Source organism: Oncorhynchus kisutch, unplaced genomic scaffold (genome assembly GCF_002021735.2).
Source record: "Oncorhynchus kisutch isolate 150728-3 unplaced genomic scaffold, Okis_V2 Okis09a-Okis19a_hom, whole genome shotgun sequence".
Taxonomy (NCBI): domain Eukaryota; kingdom Metazoa; phylum Chordata; class Actinopteri; order Salmoniformes; family Salmonidae; genus Oncorhynchus; species Oncorhynchus kisutch.
The window spans coordinates 14,944,423-14,968,444 of record NW_022261985.1 but is presented as its reverse complement, the minus strand read 5'-3'; the positions used below and the strand labels follow the sequence as shown (position 1 = coordinate 14,968,444).

The 24,022-nt window shown below is 48.0% G+C and overlaps 1 protein-coding gene across 2 annotated transcripts in view; it reads left to right on the top strand.

Moving 5' to 3' along the window:
• Positions 1 to 6,278: 6,278 nt before the first annotated feature.
• The window catches only part of LOC116360572 (stimulated by retinoic acid gene 8 protein homolog), a 44,690-nt gene continuing 26,946 nt past the window's right edge, over positions 6,279 to 24,022 (top strand). The window contains exons 1-5 of one of the 2 annotated variants that reach the window (XM_031815402.1): positions 6,279 to 6,362; positions 7,109 to 7,282; positions 10,719 to 10,794; positions 10,886 to 10,967; positions 14,724 to 14,888. In XM_031815402.1, coding sequence (XP_031671262.1) covers positions 7,109 to 7,282; positions 10,719 to 10,794; positions 10,886 to 10,967; positions 14,724 to 14,888 — 497 coding nt within the window. In that variant the 5' untranslated portion in view covers positions 6,279 to 6,362. Of the gene's footprint in view, positions 6,363 to 6,412; positions 6,927 to 7,107; positions 7,283 to 10,718; positions 10,795 to 10,885; positions 10,968 to 14,723; positions 14,889 to 24,022 lie in introns of those variants that run through there. The other variant, XM_031815401.1, reaches the window with a different exon arrangement.

Sequence of the window (24,022 nt, the reverse complement as noted above, 5' to 3'; positions counted from 1 at the left end):
ACCCAACCACCACCCTTCTGATCAGGACAGACAGACGGCCAAGGATCTGACCCAACCACCACCCTTCTGATCAGGACAGACAGACGGCCAAGGATCTGACCCAACCACCACCCTTCTGATCAGGACAGACAGACGGCCAAGGATCTGACCCAACCACCACCCTTCTGGAAACCTGTGCCTTCCACCAACTCCATCACATCCATTTAACTTTTGTTTTCTGATTGTTGTTATTTTGGGGTGGAGCTCTGCAGCTGGATGCATCTCCAGTACTGTCCTGCCCCCTATTGGTCAACGGGATACTTCTCCCGTACTGTCCTGCCCCCTGGTGGTCAACTGGATACTTCTCCCGTACTGTCCTGCCTCCTAGTGGTCAACGGAATACTTCTCTGGTACTGTCCTGCCCCCTGGTGGTCAACTGGATACTTCTCCCGTACTGTCCTGCCTCCTAGTGGTCAACTGGATGCATCTCCCATACTGTCCTGCCCCCTGGTGGACAACGGACACCACCACTGCCATATACTGTTGTTGGTGGCTTGGGATCGAACCGTTCTCTCTCTCTCGGGAGAAACACTCAACTCTTAACAACAGGGCGTGCCATCGTTAATCATCATTCTGAAGTCCTAAAACACGTGTGTTTTGAAACATTTATTTTTAAAAAGACCTTGTGTTAGTGGGTTGCTTCATATCGGAAGGAGGATTCCCTCCTGCTCTGCAGCTGGATGCATCTCCAGTACTGTCCTGCCCCCTATTGGTCAACGGGATACTTCTCCCGTACTGTCCTGCCCCCTGGTGGACAACGGACACCACCCACTAACAGTGGGTTGCTTCATATCGGAAGGAGGATTCCCTCCTGCTCTGCAGCTGGATGCATCTCCAGTACTGTCCTGCCCCCTGGTGGACAACGGACACCACCCACTAACAGTGGGTTGCTTCATATCGGAAGGAGGATTCCCGATATATTCAATACCAGTCCGTCCATACTAATGTTGTGTAAAGTTGTCACGTGGAAGTAGACCATTTAGTATATTTTTGTAATGCATTTTATTATTATTTTTTTTCCTGATTTATATTTTTCTAAAATGATCATGTGATCCAATGGACATGTTGAAAAGATGCAAATGCAACTGCAATACAAAAGACAACTATGACTGGTGTAAAAATCAGGGCCAGAAGTTATAGTCTATCTCAGATATATACTTCAAGTCAAGGGGTGTTAGACCATACTGTCTGGTCAGGAACACACACATCTCCCTGACAGGAAATGTCCCTGACGACAGGAAATGTCCCTGACGACAGGAAATGTCCCTGACAGGAAAAACTTTTGTGATGTCTTTCCACCTTCTGGTAATTTCCCCCCAAAAAAAGAGATAGATGATCTGTTTGTTTCTATGTCAGGGGGATTTAAATATGAAGGTGTCATTTAGCCATTCTCTACATCAGGGGGATTTAAATATGAAGGTGTCATTTAGCCATTCTCTACATCAGGGGGATTTAAATATGAAGGTGTCATTTAGCCATTCTCTACATCAGGGGGATTTAAATATGAAGGAGTAATTTAGCCATTCTCTACATCAGGGGGATTTAAATATGAAGGTGTCATTTAGCCATTCTCTACATCAGGGGGATTTAAATATGAAGGTGTCATTTAGCCATTCTCTACATCAGGGGGATTTATTAAATATGAAGGTGTAATTTAGCCATTCTCTACATCAGGGGGATTTAAATATGAAGGTGTCATTTAGCCATTCTCTACATCAGGGGGATTTAAATATGAAGGAGTAATTTAGCCATTCTCTACATCAGGGGGATTTAAATATGAAGGTGTCATTTAGCCATTCTCTACATCAGGGGGATTTATTAAATATGAAGGTGTAATTTAGCCATTCTCTACATCAGGGGGATTTAAATATGAAGGTGTCATTTAGCCATTCTCTACATCAGGGGGATTTAAATATGAAGGAGTAATTTAGCCATTCTCTACATCAGGGGGATTTAAATATGAAGGTGTCATTTAGCCATTCTCTACCTTCCTGTGGCCTGTTCTTCTTGCAAAGCATCATGTAATCCTGTACGCATTCCTGCATAACAAGGCATTATGTGGTGTGTGTGTGTGTGTGTGTGTGTGTGTGTGTGTGTGTGTGTGTGTGTTTGATCCGAATACAGGTTTACAGGTAGACTGTTTTGCCCCTGTTTCTGCAGTGTTGAGTTGTGACACATGTAATATCATTTAAACTGCTACCCTCGTACAGCGCAGACTGGGCCTGATGTTATCCAGCCTTATTCCTTAGAGATTTAATCCCACCGATGCCCTTAAATTAGCAATCCATAGTCCTTATCAGCCAGCCGTCCTGTCCCAACCCATTAGTATTCAGCCAGCCATCCTGTCCCAATCCGTTGGTAGAGTCTTCAGCCAGCCGTCCTGTCCCAATCCGTTAGTATTCAGCCAGCCATCCTGTCCCAATCCGTTAGTATTCTGCCAGCAGTCCTGTCCCAATCCATTGGTAGAGTCTTCAGCCAGCTGTCCCGTCCCAATCCGTTGGTAGAGTATTCAGCCAGCCATCCTGTCCCAATCCGTTAGTATTCTGCCAGCCATCCTGTCCCAATCCGTTAGTTGAGTATTCAGCCAGCCTTCCTGTCCCAATCCGTTAGTCAAGTATTCAGCCAGCCGTCCTGTCCCAATCCGTTAGTAGAGTATTCAGCCAGCCATCCTGTCCCAATCTGTTAGTATTCAGCCAACCGTCCTGTCCCAATCCGCTAGTATTCAGCCAGCCGTCCTGTCCCAATCTGTTAGTAGAGTATTCAGCCAGCCATCCCGTCCCAATCCGTTAGTCAAGTATTCAGCCAGCCATCCTGTCCCAATCCGTTAGTATTCAGCCAACCGTCCTGTCCCAATCCATTTGTAGAGTATTCAGCCAGCCGTCTTGTCCCAATCCGTTGGTATTCTGCCAGCCATCCTGTCCCAATCCGTTAGTAGAGTATTCAGCCAGCCATCCTGTCCCAATCCGTTAGTATTCTGCCAGCTATCCTGTCCCAATCCGTTAGTAGAGTATTCAGCCAGCCATCCTGTCCCAATCCTTTAGTATTCAGCCAGCCGTCCTGTCCCAATCCGTTAGTATTCTGCCTGCCATCCTGTCCCAATCTGTTAGTAGAGTATTCAGCCAGCCATCCTGTCCCAATCCGTTAGCATTCTGTCAACCGTCCTGTCCCAATCCTTTGGTAGAGTATTCAGCCAGCCGTCCTGTCCCAATCCGTTGGTATTCTGCCAGCCATCCTGTCCCAATCCGTTAGTAGAGTATTCAGCCAGCCATCCTGTCCCAATCCGTTAGTATTCAGCTAGCCGTCCTGTCCCAATCCATTAGTTGAGTATTCAGCCAGCCATCCTGTGCCAATCCGTTAGTATTCAGCCAGCTGTCCTGTCCAAATCGGTTAGTACTCTGCCAGCCATCCTGTCCCAATCCGTTAGTACTCTGCCAGCCATCCTGTCCCAATCGGTTAGTACTCTGCCAACCGTCCTGTCCCAATCCGTTAGTATTAAGCCAGCCATCCTGTCCCAATCCGTTAGTATTAAGCCAGCCATCCTGTCCCAATCCGTTAGTATTCTGCCAGCCATCCTGTCCCAATCCGTTAGTATCCAGCCAGCCGTCCTGTCCCAATCCGTTAGTATTCAGCCAGCCGTCCTGTCCCAATCCGTTAGTATTCAGCCAGCCGTCCTGTCCCAATCCGTTAGTACTCTGCCCATCTCTCTGTGTGTCTGTGAGAGTGGATTAACGTTATGTCTGTGTGTGGAGAGGCCTCCATCACCATACATTCCTAAAGGCACCCTATTCCCTATGTAGTGCACTACTGAAAGTAGTGTACACTGGGCTTTACTTTGACCAATAGGGCTCCGGTCAAAAGTAGTGCGCTATATAGGGGATAGGGTGCCATTTGGGACCCTGGCTTGATCTCCTTCCATCCAGTACCTTTGGTTGAAATGTTCCTCCTAAAACTAAGCTGCCAAACTGGTTTGAAGCCAAAAGTTTCTCTGTATGTTAAACTGGTTTAAGTGTTTCAGTTTAAACCTCGTTCCCTTTAAAATGTTACACTGTGTTTTTATTGGAAAATGACAATTTGTTAAATTGTTGATATCTTCAGAAGATCGTAAGAGTTGTGGAATAAACTGAAAACAAGATGTGGTTGTTTTGTTGTTGGTTGAATGCTGCTACATGGACATTGGCCTTTTCTCATTTGCTAAAAAAGTCTGTCACCCCCCCGTCCCGTCCCGTCCCGTCCCGTCCCCTCTCCTCCGGCACGTCCCCTCTCCTCCGCCCCTCCTCTCTCCTCTGTCCTGTCCTCTCTCCTCTGCCTCTCCTCCACCCCTCCTCCATCCTCGCTCCTCCGTCCTGTCCTCTCTCCTCCGCCCCTCCTCCATCCTCTCTCCTCCGTCCTGTCCTCTCTCCTCCATCCCCTCTACTCCGTCTTGTCCTCTCCCCCGTTTCTTTCACGACTAACTTAATCTGTTTGGATCAATTTACACATTTATTTCTGGTTCCTCCCCTGTAAACATCACGTGTATCCTCCCCTGTAAAAATCACGTGGATCCTCCCCTGTAAACATCACGTGGATCCTCACCTGTAAACGTCACGTGGATCCTCCCCTGTAAACATCACGTGGATCCTCCCTGTAAACATCACGTGGATCCTCCCCTGTAAACATCACGTGGATCCTCCCTGTAAACATCATGTGGATCCTCCCTGTAAACATCATGTGGATCCTCCCCTGTAAACATCACGTGGCTCCTCCCCTGTAAACATCACGTGGCTGATGTGGAGTGGAGAAGGAGGATGCAGGAGTTGAGCAAATCTAATTGAGGTAAGGCCATTGACATTATGAATTAAATGTGTCTCAGCTGCCTCTGGGTGGCGACATATCCCACTGTTTCATATGAACGGCAAGGAGAGACACCGTTTCATATGAATGGCAAGGAGAGACACCGTTACATATGAACGGCAAGGAGAGACACCAGGAGAGACACCAGGAGAGACACCACCGTTTCATATGAACGGCACGGAGAGACACCACCGTTTCATATGAATGGTAAGGAGAGACACCACCGTTTCATATGAACGGCAAGGAGAGACACCAGGAGAGACACCACCGTTTCATATGAACGGCACGGAGAGACACCACCGTTTCATATGAACGGCAAGGAGAGACACCAGGAGAGACACAAGGAGAGACACCACCGTTTCATATGAACGGCAAGGAGAGACACCACCGTTTCATATGAACGGCAAGGAGAGACACCAGGAGAGACACCACCATTTCATATGAACGACAAGGAGAGACACCACCGTTTCATATGAACGGCACGGAGAGACACCACCGATTCATATGAACGGCAAGGAGAGACACCAGGAGAGACACCACCGTTTCATATGAATGGCAAGGATGTTTCACAAGGCTTCTAGGTTGTCTGGGAGCCTTGGTTAGCGCTCCTTGGTTAGCGCTCCTTGGTTAGCGCTCCTTGGTTAACGCTCCTTGGTTAGCGCTCCTTGGTTAGCGCTCCTTGGTTATCGCTCCTTGGTTAGCGCTCCTTGGTTAACGCTCCTTGGTTAACGCTCCTTGGTTATCGCTCCTTGGTTAGCGCTCTTTGGGATGGTTTAAGTACTCAACACACCTAGGGATGGGTTCTTTGGATGCTGCACTGACAGCCAGTTGTAAAGACTGACACACAGAGGATGAGAACCAAACTGGGAAATGCACATTCTTCCTTTAAAATCTTGTGCACCCCAGTCATCACAAACGCATTATCAGTGACAATAACCTTTTTATGGTTACACTTCTCAAGAAACTACCGCCTTTACTATTGATCAACCCCCCCCCCTCAAATTCAACCAGCCCCAGAAATGTGGACACAATGGTTCTTTTTTTTTGCGTTGAAAAGGCGTCCAAAAAGAGACTGAACTTCTCATCCCCTACACATCTGATGTTACCCTTTGGAGGAAAATAAGGAGCCAGTACTCCCCTAATCAAATCTGTGCACTTGGTGCGGTCCATTTGGAAGTTTGTTGCTGCCACAGAATCTGAGAAGGCAGCTTTGCAAGCCGTACTTTAAATGGTCGCATGCTAGCATCGAACAAAGCTTTGCAGTGGCCATTGCTATAGTGGCTTCTGTACTTCTGCACTTTCTTAACCACCTGTGGTAATGTAGACGGCGTTGTGGGGTTGAAAGGTTTTGATTTATTTATATACTTTGCTGTAGCACAATGTTTTTTTGATGTCATACATTTTTTTTTGCAAAGCATATCTGATTTGCAGTACGCACAGTATGCCCGTCAATCATCCCCCAATTACCGGCTTCAGACACCCTTTAAATTCAGGTACAGACTCCCACTCCTTTCTGTACAATTTTGATTGAGACATGTTGATTGATGTTGTAAGTTCTGTCCAGGATCAAAACATTTGTGACCATCTATATTCATTGGGTTTTGTCTCGTCGAACCTACGATGAATTTGCAATTTGCTGAAATTGCTGCTGAGCGCCTGCTGCTGACGTCACTCACATCGCACTTTTGCAGCCAGACACGTGTGTTGTGACTGAGAACATCGTTTTTTTGTGTCAAAACACTTTTTAGCGTTTGAGTCACTTCATCAAAAGTTGCTAAAAAAAATATATATATATTTTTAAAGAAGCTACATTTGTTGCTAGGTGCAGTTTGATTATTTTTTTGCTAGGGTACTCTGAAAAGTTGCTAAATCTAGCAACAAATTTGCGAAATTGGTATCATTGATCTCAATCCTGAGACCGTTGGAGCCTCTTTACCGCGGTTCATGTAGCCACATCCTGCACGAAAAATCACACACACTATAGATACTTTTCCATAACAATTTAACAGAAAACGTGGACAGTTTGTTAACATACATTTATAAAGGATTTCAGAAAGGTAAGGTAGCAACAACAACAACATAAGGTCTGTGGATATATTATCCAACTCTAAACTTAATCAAGTAGCTAAAACAGCCATCAGTGCTCGGTAGCCATCTTGTTGTTGACCGATATAACAACTCGATTATTAACCCGTGTAGTGTCTTATTATTATTTTATATAACCCATTAATAAATCAAGATGTCCAGACGAGGTTGTACCGGTCCGACCGGGCTCCGGAGGAAACGGGACATGGAGGAGCACCAGAAGGAGAGAAGACGGGCTCTGCAGGCCCGACACCGGGCCAACCTGGCCACCCTGTTCGAGACACTCAACACCGTGGTCTGTCCCACATCCAACAAGATGCCTGCTAAGGTGAGATAAATATAGATGGCTAGCAATCAGAAATATCTTCCTGGTTCTCTCCTTCATGTGTAGCTAACTGTTGTGTGAAAATATGTTTGGTCAGTTACTATAGAGAAAATAGTTAGTTAACTGTTGCTGGGTAGAGAGGGTGTGATTGGGGCTAACTGTTGCTGGGTCGAGAGAGTGTGATTTGGGGCTAACTGTTGCTGGGTAGAGAGGGTGTGATTTGGGGCTAGCTAGCTAACTGTTGCTGGGTAGAGATGGTGTGATTTGGGGCTAGCTAGCTAACTGTTGCTGGGTAGAGAGGGTGTGATTGGGGCTAACTGTTGCTGGGTAGAGAGGGTGTGATTTGGGGCTAGCTAGCTAACTGTTGCTGGGTAGAGAGGGTGGATTTGGGGCTAGCTAGCTAACTGTTGCTGGGTAGAGAGGGTGTAATTTGGGACTAGCTAGCTAACTGTTGCTGGGTAGAGAGGGTGTGATTTGGGACTAGCTAGCTAACTGTTGCTGGGTTGAGAGGGTGTGATTTGGGGCTAGCTAGCTAACTGTCGCTGGGTAGAGAGGGTGTGATTTGGGGCTAGCTGGCTAACTGTTGCTGGGTAGAGAGGGTGTGATTTGGGGCTAGCTGGCTAAATGTTGCTGGGTAGAGAGGGTGTGATTTGGGGCTAGCTGGCTAAATGTTGCTGGGTAGAGAGGGTGTGATTTGGGGCTAGCTGGCTAACTGTTGCTGGGTAGAGAGAGTGTGATTGGGGCTAGCTAGCAAACTTGCTGGGTAGAGAGTGTGATTGGGGCTAACTGGCTAACTGTTGCTGGGTAGAGAGGGTGTGATTTGGGGCTAACTGTTGCTGGGTAGAGAGGGTGTGATTTCGGGATAGCTACCTAACTGTTGCTGGGTAGAGAGTGTGATTGGGGCTAACTGTTGCTGGGTAGAGAGAGTGTGATTGGGGCTAGCTAGCTAACTGTTGCTGGGTAGTGAGTGTGATTAGGGCTAACTGGCGAACTGTTGCTGGGTAGAGAGGGTGTGATTTGGGGCTAACTGTTGCTGGGTAGAGAGTGTGATTTGGGGCTAACTGTTGCTGGGTAGAGAGGGTGTGATTTTGGGCTAGCTAGCTAACTGTTGCTGGGTAGAGAGGGTGTGATTTGGGGCTAGCTAGCTAAATGTTGCTGGGTAGAGAGAGTGTGATTTGGGCCTAGCTAGCTAAATGTTGCTGGGTAGAGAGAGTGTGATTTGGGCCTAGCTAGCTAACTGTTGCTGGGTTGAGATGGTGTGATTTGGGGCTAGCTAGCTAACTGTTGCTGGGTTGAGAGGGTGTGATTTGGGGCTAGCTAGCTAACTGTTGCTGGGTTGAGAGGGTGTGATTTGGGGCTAACTGTTGCTGAGTTGAGAGGGTGTGATTTGGGGCTAGCTAGCTAACTGTTGCTGGGTTGAGAGGGTGTGATTTTGGGCTAGCTGGTTAACTGTTGCTGAGTAGAGAGGGTGTGATTTGGGGCTAACTGTTGCTGGGTAGATATGGTGTGATTTGGGGCTAACTGTTGCTGGGTAGAGAGGGTGTGATTTGGGGATAACTGGCTAACTGTTCCTGGGTAGAGGGTGTGATTTGTGGATAACTGGCTAACTGTTGCTGGGTAGAGAGGGTGTGATTTGGGGCTAGCTGGCTAACTGTTGCTGGGTAGAGAGGGTGTGATTTTGGGCAAGCTGGCTAACTGTTGCTGGGCAGAGAGGGTGTGATTTTGGGCTAGCTGGCTAACTGTTGCTGGGTAGAGAGGGTGTGATTTTGGGCTAGCTGGCTAACTGTTGCTGGGTAGAGAGGGTGTGATTTTGGGCTAACTGCATTCAGTTATAGTGGTCTGTTGTGGGAACTGTTCTGACATTCAGTTATAGTGGTCTGTTGTGGGAACTGTTCTGACATTCAGTTATAGTGGTCTGTTGTGGGAACTGTTCTGACATTCAGTTATAGTGGTTTGTTGTGGGAACTGTTCTGACATTCAGTTATAGTGGTCTGTTGTGGGAACTGTTCTGACATTCAGTTATAGTGGTCTGTTGTGGGAACTGTTCTGACATTCAGTTATAGTGGTCTGTTGTGGGAACTGTTCTGACATTCAGTTATAGTGGTCTGTTGTGGGAACTGTTCTGACATTCAGTTATAGTGGTCTGTTGTGGGAACTGTTCTAACATTCAGTTATAGTGGTCTGCTGTGGGAACTGTTCTGACATTCAGTTATAGTGGTCTGTTGTGGGAACTGTTCAGACATTCAGTTATAGTGGTCTGTTGTGGGAACTGTTCTGACATTCAGTTATAGTGGTCTGTTGTGGGAACTGTTCTGACATTCTCATATACTTTTCCGATTTTATATCTTCACCTACCAGGCCATGCAGGTATATCTTCACCTACCTGGTGATGCAGGTAGATCCTCACCTACCTGGCCATGCAGGTAGATCCTCACCTACCTGGCCATGCAGGTAGATCCTCACCTACCTGGTGATGCAGGTAGATCCTCACCTACCTGGTGATGCAGGTAGATCCTCACCTACCTGGTGATGCAGGTAGATCTTCACCTACCTGGCCATGCAGGTATATCTTCACCTACCTGGTGATGCAGGTAGATCCTCACCTACCTGGCCATGCAGGTATATTTTCACCTACCTGGCCATGCAGGTAGATCCTCACCTACCTGGTGATGCAGGTAGATCTTCACCTACCTGGCCATGCAGGTATATCTTCACCTACCTGGCCATGCAGGTAGATCCTCACCTACCTGGCCATGCAGGTAGATCCTCACCTACCTGGTGATGCAGGTAGATCCTCACCTACCTGGTGATGCAGGTAGATCCGCACCTACCTGGTGATGCAGGTAGATCTTCACCTACCTGGCCATGCAGGTATATCTTCACCTACCTGGCCATGCAGGTAGATCTTCACCTACCTGGCCATGCAGGTATATCTTCACCTACCTGGCCATGCAGGTAGATCTTCACCTACCTGGCCATGCAGGTAGTTCCTCACCTACCTGGTGATGCAGGTAGATCCTCACCTACCTGGCCATTCAGGTAGATCCTCACCTACCTGGCCATGCAGGTAGATCTTCACCTACCTGGCCATGCAGGTATATCTTCACCTACCTGGTCATGCAGGTAGATCTTCACCTACCTGGCCATGCAAGTAGATCTTCACCTACCTGGCCATGCAGGTAGATCTTCACCTACCTGGCCTTGCAGGTAGATCTTCACCTACCTGGCCATACAGGTAGGACTTCACCTACCTGGCCATGCATGTAGATCTTCACCTACCTGGTGAGGCAGGTAGATCTTCACCTACCTGGTGAGGCAGGTAGATCTTCACCTACCTGGCCCTGCAGGTAGATCTTCACCTACCTGGTGAGGCAGGTAGATCTTCACCTACCTGGTGTAGTATTGTAAAGTGTCATTGTAATGTTGTCTGGTCGGTCAGTGGAAGATCTTGGACCACGCCAAAGGATTTCTGAAAGAGCAGGAAGCCCACCTGAGCAGACTGATGCTCCTGAAAGGTGAGAGGAGCCCAATGCCCTTTTGATGTGTACAGAAAAACCACGCTCTGTGATTAAGGGCACGGTTTCTTATTCACCGACATGTGTTTAGGTATATTCCTCGGTAATGAAGACGGGCCGTGCAGCTTGGAGGAAGTAAGGGCAGAGTACCGGAGGCTGCAGTCACACAGCAGGTACACTACTACCATTGACATACACTAGAATTTATTTAACCTTTATTTAACTAGGCAAGTCAGTTAAGAACTAATTCTTATTTACAATGACGGCCTACCGGGGGAACAGTGGGTTAACTGGTCTAGGAACAGTGGGTTAACTGGTCTAGGAACAGTGGGTTAACTGGTCTAGGAACAGTGGGTTAACTGGTCTAGTAACAGTGGGGTTAACTGGTCTAGGAACAGTGGGGTTAACTGGTCTAGGAACAGTGGGGTTAACTGGTCTAGGAACAGTGGGTTAACTGGTCTAGGAACAGTGGGGTTAACTGGTCTAGGAACAGTGGGTTAACTGGTCTAGGAACAGTCGGTTAACTGGTCTAGCAACAGTGGTTTAACTGGTCTAGGAACAGTGGGTCAACTGGTCTAGGAACAGTGAGTTAACTGGTCTAGGAACAGGAACAGTGGGTTAACTGGTCTAGGAACAGGAACAGTGGGTTAACTGGTCTAGGAACAGGAACAGTGGGTTAACTGGTCTAGGAACAGTGGGTTAACTGGTCTAGGAACAGTGGGTTAACTGGTCTAGGAACAGTGGGTTAACTGGTCTAGGAACAGTGGGTTAACTGGTCTAGGAACAGTGAGGTTAACTGGTCTAGGAACAGGAACAGTGGGTTAACTGGTCTAGGAACAGGAACAGTGGGTTAACTGGTCTAGGAACAGTGGGTTAACTGGTCTAGGAACAGTGGGTTAACTGGTCTAGGATTAGTGGGTTAACTGGTCTAGGATTAGTGGGTTAACTGGTCTAGGAACAGTGGGTTAACTGGTCTAGGAACAGTGGATTAACTGGTCTAGGAACAGTGGATTAACTGGTCTAGGAACAGTGGATTAACTGGTCTAGGAACAGTGGTTTAACTGGTCTAGGAACAGTGGGTTAACTGGTCTAGGACCAGTGGGTTAACTGGTCTAGGAACAGTGGGTTAACTGGTCTAGGAACAGTGGGTTAACTGGTCTAGGAACAGTGGGTTAACTGGTCTAGGAACAGTGGGTTAACTGGTCTAGGAACAGTGGGTTAACTGGTCTAGGAACAGGAACAGTGGGTTAACTGGTCTAGGAACAGTGGGTTAACTGGTCTAGGAACAGTGGGTTAACTGGTCTAGGAACAGTGGGTTAACTGGTCTAGGAACAGTGGGTTAACTGGTCTAGGAACAGTGGGTTAACTGGCCTAGGAACAGTGGGTTAACTGGTCTAGGAACAGTGGGTTAACTGGTCTAGGAACAGTGGGTTAACTGGTCTAGGAACAGTGGGTTAACTGGTCTAGGAACAGTGGGTTAACTGGTCTAGGATTAGTGGATTAACTGGTCTAGGAACAGTGGGTTAACTGGTCTAGGAACAGTGGGTTAACTGGTCTAGGAACAGTGGGTTAACTGGTCTAGGAACAGTGGGTTGACAGCCTAGGAACAGTGGGTTAACTGCCTAGGAACAGTGGGTTAACTGTCTTGTTCAGGGGCAGAACAACATATTTGTACCTTGTCAGCTCTGGGATTTGATCCAGCAACCTTTCAGGTTACTGGCCCAACCCTCTAACCACTAGGCGACCTGCCACCCCATAATAACCACTAGGCTACCTGCTGCCCCCATAGATACTGGTGCAAAGCCTAGGCGGCAGGTTGCCTAGCGGGTTAATGCCGATGACGTGGGTTAAGGCAGTTAACAACAGCAGCTCCCAGGGCCCCGATGACGTGGGTTAAGGCAGTTAACAACAGCAGCTCCCAGGGCCCCGATGACGTGGGTTAAGGCAGTTAACAACAGCAGCTCCCTGGGCGCCGATGACGTGGGTTAAGGCAGTTAACAGCTCCCAGGGTGCCGATGACGTGGGTTAAGGCAGTTAACAACAGCAGCTCCCTGGGCGCCGATGACGTGGGTTAAGGCAGTTAACAACAGCAGCTCCCAGGGCGCCGATGACGTGGGTTAAGGCAGTTAACAGCTCCCAGGGTGCCGATGACGTGGGTTAAGGCAGTTAACAGCTCCCAGGGTGCCGATGACGTGGGTTAAGGCAGTTAACAACAGCAGCTCCCAGGGCCCCGATGACGTGGGTTAAGGCAGGGTAACAACAGCAGCTCCCTGGGCGCCGATGACGTGGGTTAAGGCAGTTAACAACAGCAGCTCCCTGGGCGCCGATGACGTGGGTTAAGGCAGCCCACTGCCCCTCTCTGAGTCAGAGGGGTTTGTGGGTTAAGGCAGCCCACTGCCCCTCTCTGAGTCAGAGGGGTTTGTGGGTTAAGGCAGCCCACTGCCCCTCTCTGAGTCAGAGGGGTTTGTGGGTTAAGGCAGCCCACTGCCCCTCTCTGAGCCAGAGGGGTTTGTGGGTTAAGGCAGCCCACTGCCCCTCTCTGAGCCAGAGGGGTTTGTGGGTTAAGGCAGCCCACTGCCCCTCTCTGAGCCAGAGGGGTTTGTGGGTTAAGGCAGCCCACTGCCCCTCTCTGAGCCAGAGGGGTTTGTGGGTTAAGGCAGCCCACTGCCCCTCTCTGAGTCAGAGGGGTTTGTGGGTTAAGGCAGCCCACTGCCCCTCTCTGAGCCAGAGGGGTTTGTGGGTTAAGGCAGCCCACTGCCCCTCTCTGAGCCAGAGGGGTTTGTGGGTTAAGGCAGCCCACTGCCCCTCTCTGAGCCAGAGGGGTTTGTGGGTTAAGGCAGCCCACTGCCCCTCTCTGAGCCAGAGGGGTTTGTGGGTTAAGGCAGCCCACTGCCCCTCTCTGAGTCAGAGGGGTTTGTGGGTTAAGGCAGCCCACTGCCCCTCTCTGAGTCAGAGGGGTTTGTGGGTTAAGGCAGCCCACTGCCCCTCTCTGAGCCAGAGGGGTTTGTGGGTTAAGGCAGCCCACTGCCCCTCTCTGAGTCAAGAGGGGTTTGTGGGTTAAGGCAGCCCACTGCCCCTCTCTGAGTCAGAGGGGTTTGTGGGTTAAGGCAGCCCACTGCCCCTCTCTGAGTCAGAGGGGTTTGTGGGTTAAGGCAGCCCACTGCCCCTCTCTGAGTCAGAGGGGTTTGTGGGTAAAAAGCTGAAGACACATTTCAGTGACGAGGTGTCCCCTTTCCCTAAGTACAGCGTGCCACCTGCAGTTAGTATAGATTACCACTGGGGGGCAGCATCTACCCATGTTATTGATCAACTACAGTTGTTTATATACATCTACCCATGTTATTGATCATCTACAGTTGTTTATATACATCTACCCATGTTATTGATCAACTACCCATGTTATTGATAATCTACCCATGTTATTGATCATCTACCCATGTTATTATCTACCCATGTTATTGATCAACTACAGTTGTTTATATACATCTACCCATGTTATTGATCAACTACAGTTGTTTATATTCATCTACCCATGTTATTGATCAACTACCCATGTTATTGATCATCTACCCATGTTATTGATCATCTACCCATGTTATTGATCGTCTACCCATGTTATTGATTATCTACCCATGTTATTGATTATCTACCCATGTTATTGATTATCTACCCATGTTATTGATCATCTACCCATGTTATTGATCATCTACCCATGTTATTGATCAACTACAGTTGTTTATACACAACACTTATATGTAAAATCAATTTCTATTGTTATTGTAGATGTCAATTAGCTTCTTTTTTCAGTCTTACATTAAAAACATGTTCCCTCCCCCCTTTCCCTCCCCCCTCCCCTTTCCCTCCCCTTTCCCTCCCCCCTCCTCCTCCTCCTTTCCCCCTCCCCCCTCCCCCTCCCCTCCCTTCTGCAGCTCCCTGCGCTCCAGAAGACCTGGTGGCCACAGACGTCATGGCGGGGCTGACGGAGAGGACCTGACTGAGACCAGTGAGGAAGACTCTGAGGAGGAGACTCTGGATGACTTCGCCCCCTCTCAGACCTCCATCAACTCTCTAACCAACATCCTGGAGTTTGAAGGGTGGGGGCTCGTGCCAGGGTTAACGAGTAGCGAACAGCAACATCGCTAGCCTATGTCAATCTACTATAGGAGAAAAGTCTAGGCCACCTATTCTATTGGTCAGCTTGTCGAGAAAGAAATTGCCTGTTACAAACAGACTCTGGGACAGTTTTGGGACGATAGATCCCAGATTCATACAAACCAATAGGCCTAGGAGATATATATATATATATACAGTTGAAGTCGGAAGTTTACATACACCTTAGCAAAAATACATTTGAACTCAGTTTTTCACTAATCCTGACATTTAATCCGAGTAACAATTCCCTGATTTATGTCAGTTAGGATCACCACTTTATTTTAAGAATGTGAAATGTCAGAATAATAGTGGAGTGAATGATTTATTTCAGCTTTTATTTCTTTCATCACATTCCCAGTGGGTCAGAAGTTTACATACAGTCAATTAGTATTTGGTAGCATTGCCTTTAAATTGTTTAACTTGGGTCAAACGTTTCAGGTAGCCTTCCACAAGCTTCCCACAATAAGTTGGGTGAATTGTGGCCCATTCCTCCTGACCTTGACTTTGTTGTCCTTAAGCCATTTTGCCTCAACTTCTGCTTGGGGTCGTTGTCCATTTGGAAGATCCATTTCTGACCAAGCTTTAACTTCTGTCAACTGGTATTTCCATCAGTGTCGAGGCTATACAGCCGACCAGTCAACTGGTATTTCCATCAGTGTCGAGGCTATACAGCCGACCAGTCAACTGGTATTTCCATCAGTGTAGAGGCTATACAGCTGACTAGTCAACTGGTATTTCCATCAGTGTAGAGGCTATACAGCTGACCATCAGTGTAGAGGCTATACAGTCAACTGGTATTTCCATCAGTGTAGAGGCTATACAGCTGACCATCAGTGTAGAGGCTATACAGCTGACCATCAGTGTAGAGGCTATACAGCTGACCATCAGTGTAGAGGCTATACAGCTGACCATCAGTGTAGAGGCTATACAGCTGACCAGTCAACTGGTATTTCCATCAGTGTAGAGGCTATACAGCTGACCAGTCAACTGGTATTTCCATCAGTGTAGAGGCTATACAGCTGACCAGTCAACTGGTATTTCCATCAGTGTAGAGGCTATACAGCTGACCATCAGTGTAGAGGCTATACAGCTGACCATCAGTGTAGAGGCTATACAGCCGACCATCAGTGTAGAGGCTATACAGCTGACCAGTCAACTGGTATTTCCATCAGTGTAGAGGCTATACAGCTGACCAGTCACCTGGTATTTCCATCAGTGTAGAGGCTATACAGCTGACCAGTCACCTGGTATTTCCATCAGTGTAGAGGCTATACAGCTGACCAGTCAACTGGTATTTCCATCAGTGTAGAGGCTATACAGCTGACCAGTCAACTGGTATTTCCATCAGTGTAGAGGCTATACAGCTGACCAGTCAACTGGTATTTCCATCAGTGTAGAGGCTATACAGCTGACCATCAGTGTAGAGGCTATACAGCTGACCATCAGTGTAGAGGCTATACAGCCGACCATCAGTGTAGAGGCTATACAGCTGACCAGTCAACTGGTATTTCCATCAGTGTAGAGGCTATACAGCTGACCAGTCACCTGGTATTTCCATCAGTGTAGAGGCTATACAGCTGACCAGTCACCTGGTATTTCCATCAGTGTAGAGGCTATACAGCTGACCAGTCAACTGGTATTTCCATCAGTGTAGAGGCTATACAGCTGACCAGTCAACTGGTATTTCCATCAGTGTAGAGGCTATACAGCTGACCAGTCAACTGGTATTTCCATCAGTGTAGAGGCTATACAGCTGACCAGTCAACTGGTATTTCCATCAGTGTAGAGGCTATACAGCTGACCATCAGTGTAGAGGCTATACAGCCGACCATCAGTGTAGAGGCTATACAGCTGACCATCAGTGTAGAGGCTATACAGCCGACCATCGGTGTAGAGGCTATACAGCTGACCAGTCAACTGGTATTTCCATCAGTGTAGAGGCTATACAGCTGACCAGTCAACTGGTATTTCCATCAGTGTAGAGGCTATACAGCTGACCATCAGTGTAGAGGCTATACAGCTGACCATCAGTGTAGAGGCTATACAGCTGACCAGTCAACTGGTATTTCCATCAGTGTAGAGGCTATACAGCTGACCATCAGTGTAGAGGCTATACAGTCAACTGGTATTTCCATCAGTGTAGAGGCTATACAACTGACCATCGGTGTAGAGGCTATACAGCTGACCAGTTAACTGGTATTTCCATTAGTGTAGAGGCTATACAGCTGACCAGTCAACTGGTATTTCCATCAGTGTAGAGGCTATACAGCTGACCATCAGTGTAGAGGCTATACAGCTGACCAGTCAACTGGTATTTCCATCAGTGTAGAGGCTATACAGCTGACCATCAGTGTAGAGGCTATACAGCTGACCATCAGTGTCGAGGCTATAAAACATTTCACAATGGGATTGTCTCTTCTCCCGGTCAATTTGATTGATTGGCTTTTCCACAACAGAAACCCTGGCAGGTTGGGTCATGGGGCAGGCACTCACTCTCTCTTTGAGCTGGTTTCCCGGATGTAGATGGACCCATGTTTTAGACTGAAAAGCATGTTGTCTAGGACTAGGGCTTCATCTGTGTCTGGCCTTCACGGTTACTTTAAGGGACACGGGGCTTTATTAGTAGTGAAAGCAGTCTGATTAGACCAACCTATAGCAGTCTGATTATAGACCAACCTATAGACAGTCTGATTATAGACCAACCTATAGACAGTCTGATTATAGACCAACCTATAGACAGTCTGATTATAGACCAACCTATAGACAGTCTGATTATAGACCAACCTATAGACAGTCTGATTATAGACCAACCTATAGACAGTCTGATTATAGACCAACCTATAGACAGTCTGATTATAGACCAACCTATAGACAGTCTGATTATAGACCAACCTATAGACAGTCTGATTATAGACCAACCTATAGACAGTCTGATTATAGACCAACCTATAGACAGTCAGATTATAGACCAACCTATAGACAGTCTGATTATAGACCAACCTATAGACAGTCTGATTATAGACCAACCTATAGACAGTCTGATTATAGACCAACCTATAGACAGTCTGATTATAGACCAACCTATAGACAGTCTGATTATAGACCAACCTATAGACAGTCTGATTATAGACCAACCTATAGACAGTCTGATTATAGACCAACGTATAGACAGTCTGATTATAGACCAACCTATAGACAGTCTGATTATAGACCAACCTATAGACAGTCTGATTATAGACCAACCTATAGACAGTCTGATTATAGACCAACCTATAGACAGTCTGATTATAGACCAACCTATAGACAGTCTGATTATAGACCAACCTATAGACAGTCTGATTATAGACCAACCTATAGACAGTCTGATTATAGACCACCTATAGACAGTCTGATTATAGACCAACCTATAGACAGTCAGATTATAGACCAACCTATAGACAGTCTGATTATAGACCAACCTATGGACAGTCAGATTATAGACCAACCTATAGACAGTCTGATTATAGACCAACCTATAGACAGTCTGATTATAGACCAACCTATAGACAGTCTGATTATAGACCAACCTATAGACAGTCTGATTATAGACCAACCTATAGACAGTCTGATTATAGACCAACGTATGGACAGTCTGATTATAGACCAACCTATAGACAGTCTGATTATAGACCAACCTATAGACAGTCTGATTATAGACCAACCTATAGACAGTCTGATTATAGACCAACGTATAGACAGTCTGATTATAGACCAACCTATAGACAGTCCGATTATAGACCAACCTATAGACAGTCTGATTATAGACCAACCTATAGACAGTCTGATTATAGACCAACCTATAGACAGTCTGATTATAGACCAACGTATGGACAGTCTGATTATAGACCAACGTATGGACAGTCAGATTATAGACCAACGTATGGACAGTCAGATTATAGACCAACGTATGGACAGTCTGAATATCGACCAATTTACTGACAGTCTGTTTATAGGCCAATTTATTGACAGTCTGATTAGAGGCCAATTTATTGACAGTCTGATTATAGACCAACCTATTGACAGTCTGTTTATAGACCAACCTATTGACAGTCTGATTAGAGACCAACCTACTGACAGTCAGATTAGAGACCAACCTATTGACAGTCTGTTTATAGACCAACCTATTGACAGTCTGATTAGAGGCCAATTTATTGACAGTCTGATTATAGACCAACCTATTGACAGTCTGTTTATAGACCAACCTATTGACAGTCTGATTAGAGACCAACCTACTGACAGTCAGATTAGAGACCAACCTATTGACAGTCTGTTTATAGACCAACCTATTGACAGTCTGTTTATAGACCAACCTATTGACAGTCTGATTATAGACCAACCTATTGATAGTCTGTTTATAGACCAACTTATTGACAGTCTGTTTATAGACCAACCTATTGACAGTCTGATTAGAGACCAACCTACTGACAGTCAGATTAGAGACCAACCTATTGACAGTCTGTTATAGACCAACCTATTGATAGTCTGTTTATAGACCAACTTATTGACAGTCTGTTTATAGACCAACCTATTGACAGTCTGATTAGAGACCAACCTACTGACAGTCAGATTAGAGACCAACCTATTGACAGTCTGTTTATAGACCAACCTATTGACAGTCTGTTTATAGACCAACCTATTGACAGTCTGATTATAGACCACCTATTGATAGTCTGATTATAGACCAATTTACTGACAGTGATTATAGACCAATTTACTGACAGGTCTGATTATAGACCAACCTATTGACAGTCTGATTATAGACCAACCTATTGATAGTCTGATTATAGACCAACCTATTGACAGTCTGTTTATAGACCAACCTATTGATAGTCTGATTATAGACCAATTTACTGACAGTGTTTATAGACCAACCTATTGACAGTCTGTTTATAGACCAACCTATTGACAGTCTGATTAGAGACCAACCTACTGACAGTCAGATTAGAGACCAACCTATTGACAGTCTGTTTATAGACCAACCTACTGACAGTCAGATTAGAGACCAACCTATTGACAGTCTGTTTATAGACCAAACCTATTGACAGTCTGATTATAGACCAACCTATTGATAGTCTGATTATAGACCAACCTATAGACAGTCTGTTTATAGACCAACCTATTGACAGTCTGATTATAGACCAACGTATGGACAGTCAGATTATAGACCAACTTATTGACAGAATGACTGACAACAGAAGATACTTCTCAAGGGACAATTCTGTCTCCGCCTTCGTCTCAGTTGAAGCTACTCCCCAAAATCCAAATGAAACTGAAGTCATAGTTTTGAATGAACAATCTGTCAGAATTTCAGCCTTGGCAGGTTGCTTCTATTAGATGTCCCGTCTCCGTTGAGATGTTTTACCTGTCCATAGTGCGTTGAGTTAGTGCTCTCCTGGCCTGTGACTGGGGATCAAGGATTCAGCACGAGGGGATTTATAGCTGGGGGCACTGAGGTGCACCTCTGACCATGGAGAGGGGTTTAAAAAAGGGACTCGTTCATTTCACCAAATTAATGTATAACCTCCATAAAACAGCAATGATCTCTCTCTCTCCCATCCCACTCCCCCATCTCTCTCTCTCCCCATCACCCTCTCTCTCTCCCATCACCCTCTCTCTCTCCCATCACCCTCTCTCTCTCTCTCCCCATCACCCTCTCTCTCTCCCCATCACCCCCCTCTCTCTCCCATCACCCGCTCTCTCTCCCATCACCCTCTCTCTCTCCCATCACCCTCTCTCTCTCCCCATCACCCTCTCTCTCTCCCATCACCCTCTCCTCTCTCCCATCACCCTCTCTCTCTCCCATCACCCTCTCTCTCTCCCATCACCTCTCTCTCTCTCCCCATCACCCTCTCTCTCTCCCATCACCCTCTCTCTCTCCCCATCACCCTCTCTCTCTCCCATCACCCTCTCTCTCTCCCCATCACCCTCTCTCTCTCCCCATCACCCTCTCTCTCTCCCATCACCCTCTCTCTCTCCATCCCTATCTCTCTCTCCCATCACCTCTCTCTCCCATCACCCTCTCTCTCTCCCATCACCCTCTCTCTCTCCATCACACCCTCTCTCTTCCCCATCACCCTCTCTCTCTCCCATCACCTCTCTCTCTCCCCATCACCCTCTCTCTCTCCCCATCACCCTCTCTCTCTCCCATCCCTATCTCTCTCTCCCCATCACCCCCTCTCTCTCTCCCATCCATATCTCTCTCTCCCCATCACCCTCTCTCTCTCCCATCCATATCTCTCTATCCCCATCACCCTCTCTCTCTCCCATCCATATCTCTCTCTCCCCATCACCCTCTCTCTCTCCCCATCACCCTCTCTCTCTCCCCATCACCCTCTCTCTCTCCCATCCATATCTCTCTCTCCCCATCACCCTCTCTCTCTCCCATCCATATCTCTCTCTCTCCCCATCACCCTCTCTCTCTCCCATCCATATCTCTCTCTCCCCATCACCCTCTCTCTCTCCCCATCACCCTCTCTCTCTCCCCATCACCCTCTCTCTCTCCCATCCATATCTCTCTCTCCCCATCACCCTCTCTCTCTCCCATCCCTATCTCTCTCTCCCCATCACCCTCTCTCTCTCCCATCCCTATCTCTCTCTCCCCATCACCCTCTCTCTCTCCCATCCCTATCTCTCTCTCCCCATCCCTCTCTCTCTCCCCATCACCCTCTCTCTCCCCATCCCCTCTCTCTCCCATCACCCTCTCTCTCTCCCATCACCCTCTCTCTCCCCATCACCCTCTCTCTCCCCATCACCCTCTCTCTCCCCATCACCCTCTCTCTCCCCATCACCCTCTCTCTCTCCCCATCACCCTCTCTCTCTCCCCATCACCCTCTCTCTCCCCATCACCCTCTCTCTCCCCATCACCCTCTCTCTCTCCCCATCACCCTCTCTCTCCCCATCACCCTCTCTCTCTCCCATCCATATCTCTCTCTCCCCATCACCCTCTCTCTCTCCCATCCATATCTCTCTCTCCCCATCACCCTCTCTCTCTCCCATCCATATCTCTCTCCCATCCATATCTCTCTCTCCCCATCACCCTCTCTCTCTCCCATCCATATCTCTCTCCCCATCACCCTCTCTCTCCCCATCCATATCTCTCTCTCCCCATCACCCTCTCTCTCTCCCCATCACCCTCTCTCTCTCCCCATCACCCTCTCTCTCTCCCCATTATCCTCTCTCTCTCCCCATCACCCTCTCTCTCTCCCCATCACCCTCTCTCTCTCCCCATCACCCCTCTCTCTCTCCCCATCACCCTCTCTCTCTCCCCATCACCCTCTCTCTCTCCCCATCACCCTCTCTCTCTCCCCATCACCCTCTCTCTCCCCATCACCCCTCTCTCTCTCCCATCCCTATCTCTCTCTCCCATCACCCTCTCTCTCTCCCCATCCATATCTCTCTCCCCATCACCCTCTCTCTCTCCCCATCACCCTCTCTCTCTCCCATCACCCTCTCTCTCTCCCCATCACCCTCTCTCTCTCCCATCCATATCTCTCTCTCCCCATCACCCTCTCTCTCTCCCATCCATATCTCTCTCCCCATCACCCTCTCTCTCTCCCCATCCATATCTCTCTCTCCCCATCACCCTCTCTCTCTCCCCATCACCCTCTCTCCCCATCCATATCTCTCTCTCCCCATCACCCTCTCTCTCTCCCCATCACCCTCTCTCTCTCCCCATCACCCTCTCTCTCTCCCCATCACCCTCTCTCTCTCCCCATCACCCTCTCTCTCCCCATCACCCTCTCTCTCTCCCCATCACCCTCTCTCTCTCCCCATCACCCTCTCTCTCTCCCCATCACCCTCTCTCTCTCTCTCCCCATCACCCTCTCTCTCTCCCCATCACCCTCTCTCTCCCCATCACCCTCTCTCTCTCCCATCCATATCTCTCTCTCCCCATCACCCTCTCTCTCTCCCATCCCTATCTCTCTCTCCCATCCCTATCTCTCTCTCCCCATCACCCTCTCTCTCTCCCATCCCTATCTCTCTCTCCCCATCACCCTCTCTCTCCCATCCCTATCTCTCTCTCCCCATCACCCTCTCTCTCTCCCATCCATATCTCTCTCTCCCATCCATATCTCTCTCCCCATCACCCTCTCTCTCCCCATCACCCTCTCTCTCTCCCATCCATATCTCTCTCTCCCATCCCTATCTCTCTCTCCCCATCACCCTCTCTCTCTCCCATCCATATCTCTCTCTCCCATCCATATCTCTCTCCCCATCACCCTCTCTCTCCCCATCACCCTCTCTCTCTCCCATCCATATCTCTCTCTCCCCATCACCCTCTCTCTCCCATCCATATCTCTCTCTCCCCATCACCCTCTCTCTCTCCCATCCATATCTCTCTCTCCCCATCACCCTCTCTCTCTCCCATCCATATCTCTCTCCCCCATCACCCTCTCTCCCATCCCTATCTCTCTCCCCATCACCCTCTCTCTCTCCCATCCATATCTCTCTCTCCCCATCACCTCTCTCTCTCCCATCACCCTCTCTCTCCCCATCACCCTCTCTCTCTCCCATCCATATCTCTCTCTCTCCCCATCACCCTCTCTCTCTCCATCCATATCTCTCTCTCCCCATCACCCTCTCTCTCTCCCATCCATATCTCTCTCTCCCCATCACCCCTCTCTCTCTCCCATCCATATCTCTCTCTCCCCATCACCCTCTCTCTCTCCCATCCCTATCTCTCTCTCCCCATCACCCTCTCTCTCTCCATCCATATCTCTCTCTCCCCATCACCCTCTCTCTCTCCCATCCATATCTCTCTCTCCCCATCACCCTCTCTCTCTCCCCATCACCCTCTCTCTCCCCATCACCCTCTCTCTCTCCCATCCATATCTCTCTCTCCCCATCACCCTCTCTCTCTCCCATCCATATCTCTCTCTCCCCATCACCCTCTCTCTCTCCCATCCATATCTCTCTCTCCCCATCACCCTCTCTCTCTCCCATCCCTATCTCTCTCTCCCATCACCCTCCTCTCTCTCCCATCCATATCTCTCTCTCCCCATCACCCTCTCTCTCTCCCATCCATATCTCTCTCTCC